Source organism: Rhea americana, unplaced genomic scaffold (genome assembly GCF_003343005.1).
Source record: "Rhea americana isolate MKP2758 unplaced genomic scaffold, rheAme1 scaffold_117, whole genome shotgun sequence".
NCBI lineage: Eukaryota > Metazoa > Chordata > Aves > Rheiformes > Rheidae > Rhea > Rhea americana.
In genome coordinates, this window is record NW_028185228.1 from 776713 (window position 1) to 796765 (window position 20053).

At 38.5% G+C, this 20053-nt stretch overlaps 1 protein-coding gene across 1 annotated transcript in view; it reads left to right on the forward strand.

Annotated features, from left to right (window-relative positions):
• SLC35F1 (solute carrier family 35 member F1) overlaps positions 1–19674 on the forward strand; it is a 111076-nt gene extending 91402 nt beyond the window's left edge. Inside the window, exon 8 of the mRNA XM_085318738.1 lies at positions 15546–19674. Coding sequence (XP_085174864.1) covers positions 15546–15770 — 225 coding nt within the window. The 3' untranslated portion in view covers positions 15771–19674. The remainder of the gene's footprint in view (positions 1–15545) is intronic.
• The last annotated feature ends 379 nt before the right edge of the window (positions 19675–20053 follow it).

Here is a 20053-nt window from a genome sequence, read left to right on the forward strand (position 1 = left end):
TGATACTTGCTAGTGGATACCTACATACTTTGACCATGGTAATATCTGTGCTGCAGACATTATCATTATTTCAAGCAGAGCAAGCTGTATAGGTTAAACAACTAGGTTTTACAGGATTATCTCCTCAGTCATATACTTCAGTATATTTCCCCTATGAAATCGTATATGCAAACTGCTTTACCCGTAAACTCTCTGTTTGAATGGATTTTGATCTCCTATGGCCTTTGTCCTAGTGAAGGTTGCCAAAGCTTTGATAATAATGATGATAAATTGCATTGCTAGTTAGTTGTTTGTGCCACTGGTATGTGCAGAAACTGAAGGGCACATTTCCCTTTCTTTTCCAGAATGTGGAATTTCTCTTAGTGGGACTCCCACTGAATAACTCAGTTGTTGTGAAGCTGTATTGGATGTATGTCTTTTATCTAAGTGGCATTTTTAAAGCTTCTTTTTCAAATATTTTTAAATTTAATTGTTTTTAATGTCCTTGTCCAAATTATAATCAATTAAAAGCTAGTTCTGTGAGGAAAAGTCAGGTGTCCATATTTGAAGAGCTGGCTTGAAGTGGAAGGGAGTTAAGCATATCTATGTTCACACTTGAACGTTGCCTCATGATAAAAAAGGACCATGTCAGCTTACTCTTTGTCTGAGGGCACGGCATGGTGTACAAAAAAAACCAAACCAAAACAAAAAAAAACCCTCTGAAGAAAAATGACACAATAAAATGAAGAGCTTCCTACCAAGTTATTGCATGGTCTGACAGTAGGTGCTTAACAACATAACCCTGATAGGGCAGCTTTCTGAAAATACTGCCTTATTGAAAGGATTTCTCTTCCTTTCACAATGTTGCTTGCAATCAATTCTTTAGTTATAGAATATACTCACAGAATTATTTAGGCACAAGTTTGGAGCCATCAAAAAACAGTGTATAAGAAGTGGCGGTTGTGTTGCACAAGGTGAGGTGGAGGCTTCAATTTCAAGAACATTTCAGATGAGCTTGTGCTCATCATAAATTTCAAGCACTGTARGTAGTTTTCAGTTTGGGATTTTTGGTCTCCTGTTTTGAAAGACTGCTCACAAGAGGGCTGGTTAGGAATTTTCCAGCAAAATGCATTTTTRTTGGAAACACCTTCTTATCAAAATAGAAATGCGAAATGAAAGCATCTTAGTTTGAGTATCCTCTGAGAAACATGGGCTGACATTTCTGCAGCTCATCTAACAAGTTGCTGTGGAGCACCGTTTCCAAAGTTTATAGAGTTCCTATAGCAAAACTCATGAGGCAAACTGCACCGAAAGGCCAGGTATGCTGGGACTGGAAGATCTCCGGCATGAGAAAACCTGAGTTTCAACTCATCGATTCTGGAAGCCAAAGGAGGAACCTCAGTTCTGCATCAGAAGTCCCAGAACCCAGACAATCTGAACGAAGAAAGAGCTTTTAATATTTCCAGGCGTTCTGACAAGAAGATTATCCTGGTAGTTGCAGTCAGCAGTTGCCAGAGTTTCCAACCAGCATACTTTGTATAAGAAGCAACAACTTTTGATATTTCACAAGAGAAGCAAATACAGCATTTCAGTCCCTGAAAGTGCTTCAGTTTTTACTTCTCATCTCAAGTTTGGATGATTTTTTTAAAAAATACAGAACAAAGCCAGAAATAGTTCGTAATTACAGCAAGGGAACAGCAAGCAGTTCATCTACCTACCCATGCATGGGTTTATGTCCTGCTGACTGTATAATTTAGGTGTCTTAATATTCCTGTGAATACCTGATTAACAAGGTTTACTGACAACAGCACCGTTCTATACTTTGCTACTCCACACCTGGTTGTCATCTCATAGAATGGCTTTTGCATTTTGTATCAATGATTACAGGCTCATAATAGTTCTTTTCCTTCCCAATTTTCTTTTTTCCTCTTTCTATTCTGTGTTCCAGCATATAACATCCAAATGAAATCTTTTTGTCTCAGTATCACATGTTTCTTTGTAGCATAATTATTAAAATGTTAAAAGATTTGTATGCAATTTCAAATGAGCATTTCATTTGGATACATTTATGCTATTTTAAAATACTTTTATAAAGTATATATAAGTAAATTTTCACTTATATAAAGGGAGTTTGAGACCAGTTGAAATTCGCATGTTCACTAAGTGGAACTAATTTCAGACTGAATTTGGAAACAGTTTRTGCTGAGAATCTAACTGATCATGGAGAAAAACCACTACTGTGCAACTAACTGAATTCTGCCTTTGGTCAGATTGCATAGCAAATTGCCTAATGGATATTKACTACTCAAAAGAATACGTGAAATGGAAAAAAAAGAGTTTGAGTGTTAACTGTAGTAAGCAAATATACAGAATCAGCCTGTTCACAGACAGTCCCCAGAGAAAGAAAAGAGCCGGTGTATCTGCCTGSGCAATCTACTTAAATTGATGATCAGACTTACTTGCAATGAACCATTTAAGTGCTCTGAACTATAATGTACTGGAAAAGGTGTTTACTTACCTCATAGTGAGAAATTGATGATTTTCAAATGAAATTATCAACTGAGGAATTAAGTCCCAACATAGATCCTATTGGTTTCCTCTAATTTCTTAAAAAAACGTGAAGAGAAACCACAGGATTTTAAGTTTCCAACATATATACCTCTCTACATAGCAAATGCTATGCTTAAGGTTAGTATTTTTTGATTATTATAAAATACTAATATAAATATAAAATATATTTATAATACATAAATATAAAATTCTTAAGTGTCATGATCAAGAATTCTAAGAATTGTCTTTAGGGAAGTAGCTAAACATGGATAAATAAACAGGAATGCACTTGAACTGCTTGAAGAAAGTAATTCACATCTGTATCATGGGTCTTGAATTTTAAGCACCGTGCAGAATACAAAGTCCACCAAATCTTCATTGCTTTTATGGCTGGGGTAGGAAAGAAGGAGGTTAGAGGTTAGAGAATAGCGGGAAGTGGTTTGGGAGCTGGGGGCTCTGTGTAATTCAGGATGCTGTTTCATTTTCAATATACTTTGAAGTAATTGCCAGAAGAGGCATCCTCTAGCTCTATCCACTTCTGTCCCCACGTTTGCTCCCAGGCTGAGCAACACACCAGAGACAGGTTAGCACTGTAGTAGCAAATGGGAAGCAACAGAATGATACTGGAGTAGGAGCTACGATGTCTTTATGTTTAGTGGTAATGCCTGCATCTGTCAATCATTTTCATTTGGAGAAATACCCATTTTAATAATGTTAACTTACAGAGAGGCAAAAAGCTGAGTACTCCCTAGCAATGAATTTTGAGTACTTGGGGCCAACTAAGAGTCTTCTCAAAATACCTTGCTTGGACTACTTTTGTGTTTGGATAGGAGGAAACATAGTTGTTCAGAGAATTCTTAAATATACTGTAGATTAAACTATAACATTTAATCCATAGCCTCTGAAGGAAAGAAACAGTGTTTTGGAAAAAGTGGTGAAGAGTCGTGTGGAAAGGAAAAGCGAAGTGCTCGTAGTTTCTACTGACTATRAGCTTGCAGACATATTAACTGGAATTTTCGTGTTCTACTTATTTTTTTCTGCTCTTTGAAATACTTCATTCTTAACACAACAAAAGGCCAAATTTCTAATACAGTATCTACAGGAAAAGCATGTGAAATTATCCATTTAGCAAAGTTTTCAGCCTAAATCAAGCAATGTTTAATATTCATTCTATTTCAAATACTTTGCTCGATTTGAAAGGAAATCATAAAAAAAAAAATGAGGGGCAGTGGAGAGGTAAAACAATAACAACAGAAAACAAGAAAAGTATTTGAATGAACTGCAGACAGCAAAAATTTTTATAACACAAACATTGTTATCAACCACGTATACATTCTCTAACCTGTTCTTTATGCTATTGCCTTTTACTCTATTTGAAGAAAAAGTACAGATAGAAAACCATAACAAAGACATACTATTTAAAGAGCTGAATCTTACTAACAACATACCTTTTCTAAATGATAGCTCAGTGAATATGAAAACAAAGATCAAGAGGTTTCATGAAGAAGATAGGTTCATAATTAGTTGTGAAAAAAATAAATTGAGAACCTCAGCATTTTTCAGTGCAAGCACACTTTTGAAGATAAGGGAGTACAATGAATGAGTTGAGTTACATACCTCAGCAATAATTTGCAAGCCAGAGGAGACAGCTAAGAAAAGTCATGAATCAGCAAAGCAGAAGCTGCATTCAAAAGCTTAAATATGGTTCAGTTATTGAAAATATACAAAGATTTTCAAATTATGATTCTTCACATCAAATGTAATTTCCACCTTAGCATAAGGAAATAAAGGCTAAAAATCCCCCAAAGACAGATGTAGGTTAATTTTTGAAAGCAAATGCTAGGGGTTAACTGCAATAGATGTATTATAAATTTAGAGATTTCCCGTGGAATTAAATAATTCTTTGTATRCAATAGTGAGTAAAAAAGAAGGTAGAAATATTTAGGAAGAGTGTTAAGAATGATACATGAGCATCTACATGGCCGTGAGCCATTTGGAAGAAAACCACATAAAACAGATAAAAGAATGAATTTCTCCAGTGATCGCTAGAGAAAGGAATTTATAAGATTCAGTAATGCAGAACGTGTGAGAGCTACCATGGTCAGTGGCATAGGAGAGACTTGTTCATGCCCTAAGTAACTTCTGACAATGTGGCAAGAATTTTTGTTTGGTGGAGAAGAAACCTGTTGCCTTGGTTAGCTACCTGGATTTAAATGCTTAGTCTGGTTGCTCCTCCTGCCAGCCAAGTCAATGAATGCTGCAGACAAAGAGGCTTAAAGTCTCCAAATCAGCTTGTATTTCCTACCAAAATAAAGGAATTGGTTAACATGTAGACTTAATGCCAGTCAAAATGCAGTCAAAAGACTGCTTTCAATCTAAGCAGAATAGTATTTTAGTCTCTCCTAGAAAGTCTTCTTCATAAAGGCATCTCCTGTCAGTCTAAACTCCCCCCTCCTGCTAAACTGGAATCATGTTTGTCATCATCACTACCACTTAGCAGCTTGACTTGATTTAGCTTCCAGAGTTATTTTGATCACCAGCATATGTTAATTTTAAAAATAAGATTTTCTGCTCTTCTAGGCCTTTAAAAGGCCCATAAACATTGTATAAAACTCAGTCTGGAGGAGGTTGGAAATACCTTTTCCATGTCTGGTTTAATGTAATCTGGACTTTGTAACTTAAGTACAAAAGAAGAACTCATAGGGAAGAGCTACAAATGTAATGGGAAAACAATCCCTTTCAAAAATGGTTAGAAGTAAACAGAGAGAAAACAAGGAATAGAGAATAATCCCCAAAGAGGCCAATACAATAGAGATGAGAAAGAACAGGAAAGAAAAGGAATAAAGTCTAATTGCTATAAAAATAAACCAAGTTTGACAGTGAAGAGGAAAGAGAAACAAACAGCCAAAAGTTTTCTTTAATGTGAAGAGAAGTAGGTTCATTATGCCAAGACAGCATAAGACGAAACTTTGCTTTAGCTCTGAAACTACATGGTTACCTTCTTTCACTTTCAGTAAGGATGAGAGATGGAGATGAAGGCAATGAAAAATGGCTAATAGGAATGGAAATTATTATGTCTGAAATAGAAACATAACACAAGAATCTGAATATTTTCAAGTCTGGCAGTATTGCAGTCCCAGTCTGGACAACTGGGTGACCTGTACATGGAGTAGGCAATGAACTGTATCAGAAGTAGACACCAGGGAGAAATAATTAAAAACATGGACATAAATGGGAAAGTGGATAAAATGCTAGTTCACCAAAAATAAATCATACCAGTCTAGTCTGAGGTTTGTCTGATAAATTAACAGATTTTGCTAGACAAACGAGAAATGGTAGCTCTAATCGGTAAAGCCTCTGTATGATGTGATGTAGCAAATTGTCAACTATGCTAAAGAACAGGCTCAGCACTGTAAAGATTGTAACATACGTAAGAACTTGGCTAAGGAGGGTAAAGGACAAAACAGTGTGCTGTGAGGGAAACTGCTTGCTGGGAGCTGGCTGGGAGGAACTGGGGAAGTTCCTGAAGGACTGGTCTGAAGACCAGGGCTGTGCATTAACTGTAGTAGTAGCTTTGGCACAAAAGGTAGAAGGGAGCTGGAGATGTACATTTGAGAGGCATCTTCAGTAAAAGGAGGGTTGAAATGTCAAACAACAAGAACTGAATGACATTGAGAAATGCGAAGTATCAGGTGCAAGGTTGTGTCAGTGACAACAGATGGGAGGAACATGAACGCTATTGTGGCTTTCCAAACACATCAGTCTAAGTGTGGTCTAGGAATGACAGAGAATTGCTAATGCCACGGCTTATTGTCTACAAAGCTGTTTCTCTTCTCTGCTCCAAACCTTGACAGAGTAAGCATGCATACTMTAACAATATGCTGAAAGTGCTTATCCAAAAATATTTTTTTCGTATGTAGCATAGCTTTGCTTTCAGACAGACTGGGAGAGGATATAATACCTAAACACATATGAATTAATCTATAAATACACAGGGAAGAAAGGAGAATTATTTGAGCTGAAGAACAATTCTGACCTAGGAACCTACAGGTAGAAATGACAATGCAGAAATTTGGAGTAGAAACGAGCAGGATCTTTTGGCCTTTGTAATAGGRACATTTTGGAACAGATTTCAATAGATTAGGGCATGTGGATGAGAAACCTACTGATGCTCACAGGARGGCAAAGCATATTTACAGGACGGAGTACATGATCTGGCTGTGCGCGGTATCTGGGGACTGGACTTGATGGCTTAGGATGTGCTTTCCRCTATATGATTCCCTTGGAAGCCCGTGTAGTGAGTTGACTCAGTTCAGAGCTCTTGCAGGTCCTTATGTTTTGCCTCACGTTGGCTGCAGCAAACACACCGGACCATGCTTAATCCTAATGAGAAACAGCAGTATCACYCTCTCTCCAGACAGCTTACATGGTCACTAATGTTAAAGCTAACAAATTTTCCTACARAGCTGATTTTTCTTTGTATCCAGTATAAGAAAGCTTCCTATTTGTATGGTTGAGATAAAGAATACCATTCTAAGGGAGCATTACTGCATGAATATATTGTTAGATTCAGCAGAAAAAGGATAAGTGAAGGATCCAAGATGAATCAATAATTACARCCTTGGTTTTGAAGACAATTAGCCTCAAACACAGCAATACAAAATCAAGTACAGCAGACAACTGCTACTTTATTAAATCTTTACACACAAAAACAGGAAAACACATGGCAACAGACATCTGATAAAACAAACTGCAACGAATATTAAAAGATAAAAGTAAGGAGAGGGAATTGGTTTTATTTTTTGTAAGCATTTCCGTTGTACTACTCTTTTTAGTATTAAGAATATTTAAAAGGGTAACTGCTCTACTGCTGTTTTTTTCTATGAGCTGATTATATTTGATGTGGTTTTTCTTACTGAGTAACCCCATCCTCATGTGGGCCTGCTTATTCTCATCAGACTGGGACTTTTTTCCCCCAGCTTATCTTAAAGTATTTTTGTGAAGTGATTGATATAAACTAACCAAAATGAAGCCTCCTTATACCAGAGTAAAAGGTGCTTGCAGGAAGTTATAGGAGTTCAATATAACTGGCTTTAACATCTCATTAAAAAAAAAAAAAAACTTTTCTATGTRCATAAGATAGGATTAAAACAGCTTACAGGACTCATTCTACCTTTTACTTTCTAATTAGACAGACTGCTGGTACTGCAGGGTTACTGAACACAGGCTCATTTTTCTCCAAATCTAATGGTGGAACAGGCGAAAAAGGGGGAACAGGAGAGAAAACAGCATTCTCATCTCTCCAACCATCTCTTTCCACCAGGAAAGGAAGAGAAGCCATTTCACACAAATATATTGCCCTAGAGGCATGTATTTACAAAGGGCGCTCTATTATGAAAGTTTTCTAATGATACCACTTAACAAGTACGAAACCACGCAGTTCTGTGCAAAAGCAGTACTTGCTTTACAGCTACCTGCATTAAACTTGGAGATTGTCTCCGAATACCAGCAGTTTTGGCCATAAATCTGTTTTATTCCACAAATAAATTCCAGGAAAGCTATAAAGTTTCCCAGATTTTAACAGGATTATGCTGATAGCTTTTTGATGACTCCTCCTTCTTTTTTCTCCGTATTAGGTAACCTTAGCATCTAAGAAGCACTTGCAAAGAACTAACCTGCATTTATTCAAAAACTATGCCAGATTGAGAACCTCTGAATTTTCTCAAGGGTGTCTTTGTAACTCTTCCTTGTTGTGAAGTGTTATAGAAGAGAAAAATAGCACTCAGATCCATTATTTGTTAATTACTAGATCTGCTAGCATGCAGACTCTTCATTAAAGGGACCATTTGAGCACCTACCTGAGCTCCTGGGGGTTTAGCTGCCTGGGCTCAGGGCCAGCAGACACAGGGCACTGTGGGGCATGATCTAGCCATGGAGGCCTTCTCTTCCATCACTTGGGAGCTGTTTTAAGCTTGGCACAAGGCCCAGAGAGGTGAACCAGACCAGACCAAAGGCAGTAACCAAGAGCCCAGATTGCCAGACGAGTGTGTAGTGGTGGTGCTGGTCCAAAGTCCAGCTAGATCACAAGTCCTTGGGCCACCACAGAGGAGGCGCAAGTTTGCATATGCTGTGACATTGCTCAGGGCCCTGGTGATCTATATACAGAAAGAAAAAAATTCACACAAAGTTAAGGAAATATTTCCACTCCAGTGTGTAGTGYTGTTGCTCACTTGATTTTTTCAGGAGCTTTACCTGACCACATTCTTACCAGTTAGACCATGTCCACCAGCAAACAGCATATGAGAGTGGGAGAAGATGATGTTGCTATGCAACAGAAGATGTGAACCACTGCATTTTAACATACAAACACCAGAACAAGATCTTCGAAAATCAGGTCGGGGGGGGGGGGGAAGAGGAATCAGGAAATGTGTCCGTGTGATTTCTTTGCATCCCAGTTTTTATGTAACACTGGCCATTCAGTGTAAGCAAGAGCTGATTAGTAACAGGTAACAAAAATAGAGCATTTCGTCTGACAGAGCAAACTGATGATGCAAGCAGGCAGCAGCAGGTGAGGAGTGTGGCCTTTYTATAATGTGTGATGACAAAGGCAAAACTTCCTCGAACTTCTTTGTTTTGCTTGACTGGCAAAAAGGCTGAGGTCAGATTTTGATTGTCATCAAAGCAAACCAGGTTCTTCTTGCTTTGGGTTCTGGCAGGCATGAGCAACAGCACTGGATTGAGACACACTCTGCAGCTCAAGCCTCTTTCATCTCGTGTAGCTGCTTACGTGACTGCCAATGGACGGGAAAGAAATCAAAAAAAGATGCGGAGGAACTAGCTACAAATTTCACTTTGCATCTCAGCTGAGTTCAGAGCCTTAAGTCATCATTTAAAACTACATCCTCACAGTTTGCCTTGGGAATAGCTCAAGTCATAAAAGTGTGAAGATAATGTGATCCTGCTGCTAATGGACAGACTTCCTGCCCAGAAGTTATCATCATTATTGCAGTTGGCCAGCACCCCTTGCTATCTTTCTTAGCAGGATTATCAACGCTTTTGCTTGGGCGTTCAAGCTTCTACTGTTGGAAAGCTGAGAAGACTGTCAGTAACTGACTGACCAGTAATAGTCAGTTTGAGTAAATCACAGTCCAGGACTAAGAACAGCTTTGCCAGACCCTCATGGAGCAGATCTGAGGGAGTCACCAGAGAGAGCTGTTAGCTTGTGACTAGGATACTGGCTTCCATTCCTAGTAATGATGTAATGTATATAACATTCAGCTATGCAGGAGAAAGCATTGTGTGAATTTGTAGCTCTCTGAACATTCACCCCTTACGATACTCCTGCTGACTTGAGAATACGTGCATCCCACAGTGCAACTTCTGCACTTGGTCATAGTGAACTTCATTTGCTATATTTGAGGTGAAAATAGAAAGCAGTATGGAAAGAAGCTCAGTCTCTTGATCAGTTCATCAAAGCAAGTGGAAATGTCTATTTGCCATATAAAAGATAATGAGAGAAATTTGTTCTTAGCTTCCTTAGCTCAGCCAGCTCATGTACTCATGTGTGAAATTACCCAGGGGGAAAAGACATAAGTCTGTGCAGGAGCCTCTRTTGGCCTTAGATTTGATTGGCAGTGCAGCTTATGTTACAAAAAGAAATTTTTGGTTACTTACAAAGCAAAATTTGTTTCTTTTCAAGATTTAAAAAGTTAAGTTACCATAGGCTAGGAGCTGGGCTTCGTGTTATCTACCAATCGACTCGGTCTACTGCTTGCTCTTGCAAAATACAATTGGAGTTGGAGAGCCACAGCTGAAAAATCAGCGCTTKCAGACTATTTCCAGTTCAATGGACTGAGCAGAAGAGAATTTGCATTTTTATAACCATTATAATAATGCTCATGCTCATTATCATGATAGCATCCTGAAAAACCAAAATTAGCAAATCATTGAGTTTCTTTGTCTGTGTGGGCTTTTCTGCAGACTCACATCTGTCTGTTTGCATCACTTCGGATATTGGTTTGCCCTAGTGCCAGTGGTTACATGGATGTGGACATCTGTGACAGTCAGAAATACTTGTCTGCAAATTCCCTATGCAGAAGTCAGTGCAACATTTCCTAGCTGTGATACAGAGATTCTTTTATGTCCTTTCTTCTTGTTTTCCTTTCTAAATGCATGATCTATGTGCTGAAAAAATGTCTTGCTCTCTCCAGGCCCCGAAAGGAATTTAATGCCTTCTGAACAGTTTTTATTTCCTTTTGTTTTCTTCTACTCTCTTTGTCTTATCATTACTCAAGCATGATGAAATCAGATGCATTGTTTCCTCCCCAGCAAGAAGTCTCTTTGCACCTAATTTTTCAGCTGGATTACTTCAATGCACAGGGGTCTCAAATGGAGATAATAGTAACRTTTTAGCCATGATGGTTTAAGGATATAAAAAAGACAAGTTTTACAGGGAGAGATAATAAGATGTTGAGGATAAGAAATAGTGAGGAGTAAATTTTAAAAGATTTAATACTTCATTCTGATTTTAAAAAATCTAATTTTTCAGATGCCTTTATATTTGTCTTTAGAAATCTTGTGATGCTTGACTTACTTCCAAGATGTTTAATTTTGATTCATCAGGAAAAAATACAATGTATAAACTACATTTCAAATAGGTTTTATGAACTTCATTTGCAATCATATGTAGCACTGTATAAAGTATTCTATTTTAAAAAATAATTGCAAATTTGTTTGGGTTCCATTCTTCTATAATGTAAATTAATTTGTGCATTGGTAGCAGAAAATAGGACTGATTTTATCATACATTTTCCATGGTCAGCTAGACCTTACTGCTGCAGCGGTTTTCTGGCAGAGTTAGACAGTACCACATACCAGAGCTAAGAGCTAGACCCCTGCTCCTGCAGTTAAGCTATCAGATGCCATTAACTTTTCTACTAAGCCTGACTGGGCAATTATATTCAAGTACTAGTTCCCTAAGGAATGTCTCTTGGATAAACACCAGAAACATCCAGTCACTCCGAATCAATGCAGTTTTTGATAGACTAAGCAAATCATGTTATACATATTGTCTTGTTACATTTGTCAAGCTTTTGCTCTGTATGTTTATCTTCAAATTGACAGGCACCTAAAAATTTTTTTTATACGCTGAACAGTTATTTGATATAACTGACAATTGTATTTTCAGTATTGTCAGTTTTTTAATTGCAGCTACTGAAAAATGTCCAGAGAGGACATCTTATTTTTGTCTTTCTAATATGTGATTATTGAAACTGTTGTGGTGTGCTCTCTATCGAACACCTTGGCAAGACTTTATAGACACCCTCTTCTGACAGAGCAGAGCAGCCAACCTGAGAACTGCCAGTTCCACAGCTGAAGTCTAACTATTTGGTTTGGCAATTTAGCAAGTTTTAACAAATGGCTTTCAATCTGACAAATTTCAGTTTCAGTGAGGAAATCTGAACTGTTGTTGTAACTAAGACACTTAGCTTTTTTCTCTGCAAAGGAAGAGAAAAAGAGTTCTCAAAGGAGGGTATCCCAGGTAACTTACTTCATCTGTTTATCACAGCATAGAGAGAGGATCCTCTAATCTATTTCCTCATCATATCTGTAGATAACTCCTCCTAGTACGTACTGATAGCGTAGCATTTCCAGCTTGTCTGAGCTTTGGTACATTATTGGTTTGATTTGGTTTCATTTCATTTCATTTGGTTTGAGGGTGTTTTTGTTTTGTTTTTTACTGCAATGACATTTTCATCTATCTAACTGAAATCCATTTGACCACAAACTTAGATACAGCATCAACACAGGAAATCATAAATTGCATAGACTTTGCTGGCTGTAGAAGGACTGCAAGGCTCACTTCATTATTATTGCTTGATTAAATGTCATTCTTAAATGCTCCAGCTGTGATCAGAATCCAGCTCTTCTAGGGGCTGAACAAACACACGATGTTTATCCATTTGGACTGTACTTTGTAGAAGAAAGGTATAGAAAAAAGTGCTGCTATCTTCATTAAATAGATAAGAAACTGAGGCACAGCTAAAATGATTTTTGTGCACAAAAATAGTTTATATAAGGCAGAAWATCAGTCCCAGGACTTGTGAGTGTCAGATCATTGACAAAGTCATCTGGTCTCTCAATGAAACTACGTGACGAGCAAGTTTCCATATAAGTACCTGTACATGTAGATTTAAAAAGTATAGTAAAACTATTTGATGATATRTAAACAGGAATTGACCTTTGAATTGCTTTCCATATGGTGTCACCTCTTACTGACACATAGGAGCTAATCCGGACCAAACAATTTCTGATCATGTTACTTTTTGAACAACTTGCTATTATCCTGTTTCGCATGGAGGGAAGCAGGATTTGGAAAGAYCTACGAGTCTGAATTTTTTAATATTTTTTCCTAGAAGAAATATGTTTCTGTAGAAAGTGAGAGATAAGTTTGGAAAATGAAGCCTAGTATMATTCTAAAATAGCATTTTAGCCAAACAAAGGAATTACAGACTTCTCAGAGCTTATAGYTGTTTAGTGCTGTTGTATACAGGGTATCAATGGAAAATGATCTTCTCACTTCATTTTTTTAATGAAATTTTGCTTTCTTTTGAATCCGTCTCTTTTGCTGTCTATTAATAGTGAGTCTCAACAAATGAGGTTTTCCGGTCAAGATAAAAAAATCCCTCCATGTAGACATAGCACTAGAATATGCCTGGGAATACTAGTTTCAATAAAATACAAAGATTTCAGTTAGAGAGTCTGAGGAACACAGTACAGTGAATAGCAAATTTTATTATTTGATGAACTAAGTCTATATCTGCCCATCATGCTGCYGGATTCACACTCATTTTATTAGGAGGAATATTTTCATTGATTTCRGTGGACTTTGCATTACTCTGTCAGAGTATTGAAAAGAACAGTGATTTATCACATACTTACAATATACTATATGTACTTGTTTTACCTCCATGAAGTGAAACAGGCTGCAACCTTATTAACAGCCCTTCTACTTTAGGGCTGCAGAGTGATTGTGCTTCTAAGCAGTGCAGGCAACAATCCAGCTTGTGCCTTAACTTGYTTCTAATCAAGAAAGGAAAGTCTGATATTGTTATAGAGCTGCCAGGATACAGGTCTCTCTACAGTGGTTGTGCATAGGCGCTAAAGACCAGTGATTCGTGGACCTTACTTTAGATTTCCCCCAACTATGTTCAAACCTTTCTGCAAAGTTGGAGAACTGCCCCGGGGGAATACACTGCCATGCAAAGAGTATTAGAGGGCAAATGARCCCATTGACAGGAAGCCACGGGGAGAAGAATGAGAGAGATGGCCAAGCAGAGGGGATATGGCAGAGCTGGAGCCACAGAATACAGCAAAGTGAATTGGTTTTGGCTGGGCAGTTCCTGGAGAAAGAATAAGGGCACATTTAACTGMTGGAAGCCCCACAAATTCCTCACAGCAGGACACAAGGCAATCACAAATCTGGCTGGTGCTCCGGTTATAGTCGAGCAAGCCAGCTGGCTTTGCTGGGTGAGAAATTCAGGCATGAGGTGGGAAKGAGGGACAATGGGAAGCTCAGGAACTGGTTCCCAGTTTGGGGAACTGGATGCATTTGGCACTTGAGTCTTGTTTCAGCATAATTTAACCCACTGCTGCCAAGCAGTACCTGAGTTCACATACAAAGAGGAAATGGAAGGGAAAAGTGGTAAGAACAAAATTAAACTGGCAAAAACTGAAAAAAATGCATTGAACAATGCATTGAAATGGGTGGTTTGGATTTGATTGCCACATGGGGGAGATCTAAGCCTAAATCAGTCCTTTCAGAGCTGTGCCACATGGGAGGAATCCTTCAGCAGACTCATTGCTACAGCATTCAACATTGGGTTTGTGGCTGGTAGCTGGATGATTACATCAAAGCATACTGCCAGATGACACGTGAAGACCTGGTGACATTCTTGGAAAAAAGCAATTAATRGTTGATGAAATGCAGAACTCTTCCAAATCTGTCATCCTTCTTACACAATTTAAACTTTTCCCATTATGGTGCTTTCCCTCTAAAACATACACACTAGGTGTGGGAAAGAAGAACAAACAGAGCTATATCCCTCAGGGTTATGCACGTAAAACTTTCAAAGATCMTGGAAGTTGGACACAGGTTGTGTGAGTTTGTTAAGTGACAGCAAATTAACATCACTACAGAGTTAGCTTAAATAAAATTCACTTTCACCACAATGATTATTTCTTTAAATATAAAAAGCGAATTGATAAGAAAGCTTTTGCCAGAATAATATAATCAGATGWATCCATTTTGGGCCATGCTGAAACAATCCAAAGGAAACGAATTTGGCGTCCATCAAAGCACCATAGTCAGGAGGACTGAAAAACAGATTTGTAGACACCTTTATGTAAAATAATAAAGTACCGCATGAAGCAGCCCATAACAGGTTGCAGCTAATTGTTGGTGTTTAAGTATGGATTCCTGACAACTGCAGAGCACAGGCACTTTCTAAACTGCCACTGGATACAAATCAGTTCTATATGTTCCCATCATAACAAACTGACCACAAAATTTTTCCTTCRTGGCTTCTCATGCATGGCTTCTCATACAAGATGAACTAACTTGTAGTCTAGGATTAGGAGACAAATCATCTCAGTTTAAAGCCATTCTTGTGYTTCCCATAGCAGCACCCAGTTGCTAATGCTAATATCTAATGGTCTTTACCTGCAAGGGTTAATGTATTGCCACAAGGATTGTTTGTATTGTATTTTTAGTCCAGTTACACTGAGTCTGGATATATCAGAAAATTCAGGTTGACCTCTGATCTGGTGGTGCTGGTGTGGCCAAACCCACATTAAACTTTCAAAGAGGGAACCCCATAAAAAACTGACATCCCAGGAGGCTTGTTCTGTACTGTGTGTGCAAAAACAAGAGTCTTTATCTACCTCTGTCTGCAGGTCTTCATGAGCTCAGAATAAGCACTGCTGTTTCTAATGACTCCACTCTTATTTCTGTTTAGTTTTCAGGACTTTACTTGTTGTCATTCTTCACTATCCTTGTTGGGCTGGTGCTCTACTCCTCCACGTCCACCTACGTAGCCCAGGATCCTCGGGTGTACAAGCAGTTTCGAAATCCTTCAGGACCTGTTGTAGACCTGCCAGCYACCGGCCAGCTGGAGCCTTCAGTAACATACACCAGCCTAGGGCAGGAGACGGAAGAGGAGCCTCACGTCAGAGTTGCTTAAACACAAGGCTGTCAGTCACCTACTGATGATTCAGTGGATCTCGTATATCCATTATCTCTGTATTGTACATAGAGAAAGGTATTTACCAGGTGCAGTTACACCGGTGAGCTGCAAGGTAGCAAATAAGGAAAGCTCATAATTAATTGTTCCAGGGTGTTCATTGCAAGGAGATGCCAGTCCCTCATTTAAGGTATTAGCAGCATGTTTGCAATACAGACTGCTGTATATGAATCACTAAATGCCAAATTACTTGCAAAAGATATTCGAAATATAAGCTGAAGTAACAAGAAAAAAAATCATAAAAGGGTGTTTTTGCACCTACTGAGCGATATTATGCCTAAACCACACAAGTTGTGGAAAAGCCGCCTGTTTAGCGCAAATACAGTTGTGCGGTCACTGTTAATTTCTCTGTAAGATTTGTTTGTTTTGCACAAAATAGATGGGTTACTCATGGTAAAAACACCCTGACACATTTTTGCTAGCACCTTGGATTTGATGAGGAAAAGATAATGAATTCATCTGTGCTATGTATCTAGTTGCCCCATCTAGGTTATCTGTTCCATGAATCCAGAGGAGGGACAACTTACAATATCCATCTCTATTCTAGGAATAGGTATAAGGCGAGCATTTTAGCCTTTCTATATTTGCAGAAGTGAAGTACTCCAGCATTGACCTTTCTATGTTCCATGGCAGATTTCCTAGTGGCTGAGGTTCTGCATCAGGTGACAGGGAGTTAATTTCTCTGTAGTTGTGACTAACACAGATTTCTTACTTTTTAAATTTTAAACCTGTAAAAAGAAGAATGCATTTTCTAGTTTCCTATGTATTGTACCTCTCCATGGTAAGATGACGTAGCATGTGGATCAGGGCATTATTTTAGATACTCAGTGCATCAAGGGCGCCTTCTGCAGTTCCAGTTTGCTTAGTCTCATGTGGTTCATTATTCTAACAATAGCCATTTAGAAACATGCCAGTTTTTCAGCAAACCCCACAAACTGTAAAAATCAGGAAGATTATATGAATAATTCCTGAATAGAAAGACTGGACCATCYGCTGGTATTGCTGCAGTAGCACAAAGGCATTCCTATCAGTGGTGTGTAGTCAATTATTTTTCGTTAACTACAAAACTAGCAGAAGAATTCAGCAGTTTTCTTATATTCCTAGGGACATGTGAAAGTAGTAAGGGTGTGCTCTACAACTGTACTTCTGCTCCAGGAGCCTTATCAGAAATGGGGGAAATTTAGTTACATACCTGCCTGAATGTTTTGCTGTTCCAGGAGCACAATAAAAGGAAAATAAATGATTATTTCAACACTTCTCATCTATTTTTGACTTAAAATTGTGGAAAGGAAGATAGTCTTATGTCTAACAGATAGGACAGGGATTCAGGAGAGTTTGGTTTCGTTCACAGACCCGTCACACTTCTGTGGGATCTTGAGCGTGACATTCTGTGTGGCTTAGTTTCCCAACCTGTGTGTARGAGGATAGTGTTAATTTACCTACCTCACAGAGGTGCCAAGGGACCAAGGTATTTTAGAACAGTTCCAGATCTTCGGAAAGAAAGAGTTTAAGTGCAAAATAGTGCTATAAAAGTGTGTATACCTTCATTGTGTTTGAAAATAGGGTTTACAACAGAGTTACGATTTTTCTGCTTGTGGACATATAAGATGAATTTGATTTAGAAAGAGTTCTCCTAAAGAAATCTGTCTCAAGTGAAAATGTAGGGCTTGGTGTTTGAAAAATATGACTTACCTATTTCTATTTTAAAAAGAAAAAAACAGTGCATACTCTGGAGATTAGAAAGGCCAAACAGTTCAACCAAGCAGGATGAATTTCTGCTGAAGTAATATTCATCTTTTACAGTCATGTTCTGCTTTAACGTAAAAAGGAGCAAAGCAGATTGGGAGATGTTTTTATACAAATATAAATGAGGTGATGAATGCCAAAATGATTTTGAACAGCAGAATATCTGTTGTGTCTTATTCTTGTCATTAATAAGAAGAGGCAGTTTCTGTCCCATCGTATTTAGGCTCTCTGCCATGATCCCTCTGCAGCTGAGAGAAGGGTCTGCAGTGTTGTCAAACCATGCCYAGAACTTTTGCAAAATCTTCGATTAGGATTGCTCGCTTTGAAAAATAACAAATTTAGGATTTTTTTTCCCTGCCTTCTGATTTTTGAATCTTCTTAAGGATTCATGTTTCCAAGCTTTTTCTCTGCACCCACTGAGGGTTAAAAAATATGATTCCCACAGAGAAACAGATTCCATATTCTGGAACGTCTAAGSACTAAAGTATTCACAGTTAAAAAAAGAAAAAGACAACACAAGAAAGAGCCACCCTGGGGTTATTGACACTCCCCCTCTGAGCACAGAATTGCTTTGCTCCCATTTGACACAACAGGCTTGAGGGGTAGGAGTCCAGGTGGGAGGTGCGTGGTCGGGTGAAGCCCTCATGCACTGAGGGCCAGCAAACCTCCTCAGGTCAAGCCCTGTGATGGCTTCAACTTGAAGCTGGTTTTAGTACCTTCCCCAAGAACCCAGGCTCTGGTTACAAATATCACGGTACCTGGAGTACCTCAGGCACTGGTCACCTCAGGTACCTGGAGGCATGTTGGTGAGCACCTGTCGTTGCAGTCTTTTTGCTACCTTTTATACCAGTTAAATACCTTTCTCTGAACATTAGTCCCCATGTTGGTCTTGAGAGCTTTGAGGATTGCGTGCATGTGTTTGTTTCATGTTTACAATTCCTTCATTTTGCATAATTGTTTTGGTTTACTTCATTATTAGTATTTATTTTTAAGCCAAATGTTTGTAGTCCTTTCCCCTCCTCCTCTTCATTTTTCTGACACTAATTTGTAGATGTTTGTTAGAGTCTTATGAGAAACAACTAGCAGAAGACATCTCCAGGTCAGTTCATTGGTCTGGGAGTTTTTACATGCAAGGGTTTGCAGTCCATGGATGGCCCAGAGATGCCATCTAAAGCAATTTTTATAGGCTATTTTAAAAGGCTCCATTGTATGGAAATAAATTGTGAGTGGTCCAGTTTGCACTCTACACCCAACAACCAGCCCATGCATTCCTGCACATGAAGAGTTTCATGTCACTGGGAGATCTTTCTGTGGGGTTGCTTTATTTGTTATGTCTCTCGTTAAAGAACGAAGTTGGTATTTCAGTTAGCCCCAGTGTGCTAGTACTGGATGGACCTCAAAGGAAAATAGCAGTATAGCTTTACAAGTAACCGTTGACTGAAAAAGTGAGGTCTAGTGAAGAAAAATATTATTTCTACCTGTTTTGTTTTCTGCAGTTCAAGACCTCAGTACACACCAGCAAAGGTACGGCTATCTAACTGGCAGCTACTCTACTTGTTGCATTAGGATGTCACTAGTTCTACCTAGATCTTTGCCTGAACAAACTGAAACTCTGTTACATTGCTGGCACTGAGCGGCCCTTAGCAAGACTGATGTAATTTTCTGCTACCGGATGAAAACCTTCACTGGGACTTGTCTTTGTTCCAACTATAAACTTTCAACAGACCAAGCAATTGAAAATTTTGCACCACTGTGTCATATGAAAAAGTTTCAATGTATAGTATAGAGATTGCTAACTTGTGCTATTAACATTTTGACAAGCGTGTAGTATTGTTTTCTTTCCTTTTTTAAAACCATTTAGTATTCCTGAGCTAGCTACAAATATGAATTTTACCCCATGGGTAGGATTTTATTGTTAAATGCCATAATAAAGCACACTAATCTTGACACACCACAAAGGGAAATATGAACCAAAATCAAAACCAAACAAACAAAATCCCAACCCCAAATCCTGCATTAAAAAGCTGAACAAACCTTTCTCCATTTTGATATTTGCATGCTCCTATATGGACTGGCTGTGGCAATGTAATGCCTGTATAATGTTTTCAAATAAAAAGAAATAAATGCTTTATGAAAGCAGGGCTATTAGTTTCCTTGTCTGTTTCTGTACTGATTTATTAACCTAAAATGATTTTTCTGAAGCATAAATCTTGACTTCAGAGTGTGACTTTTCAGCATGCCRAGGACTTCTTTCCCTTGTGAGGTTGCTTACCCACACCTAGGTTCAAAGATGCAATTCAAGTAGCTAAACAAAGGTGTTATGAGACCTYCCTCAGGTATCTTGCCTGACACCCTGGTCCTGTGCCAGCAGTGTGGGGGTCTCCTGTGCATCCTCTGTCTTATCGGCCATTCCCATGTGGCTGTCTCCGATATCCTAGAGTAGCTAAAATGATATTAGCTACCCTCATTTAGATGCA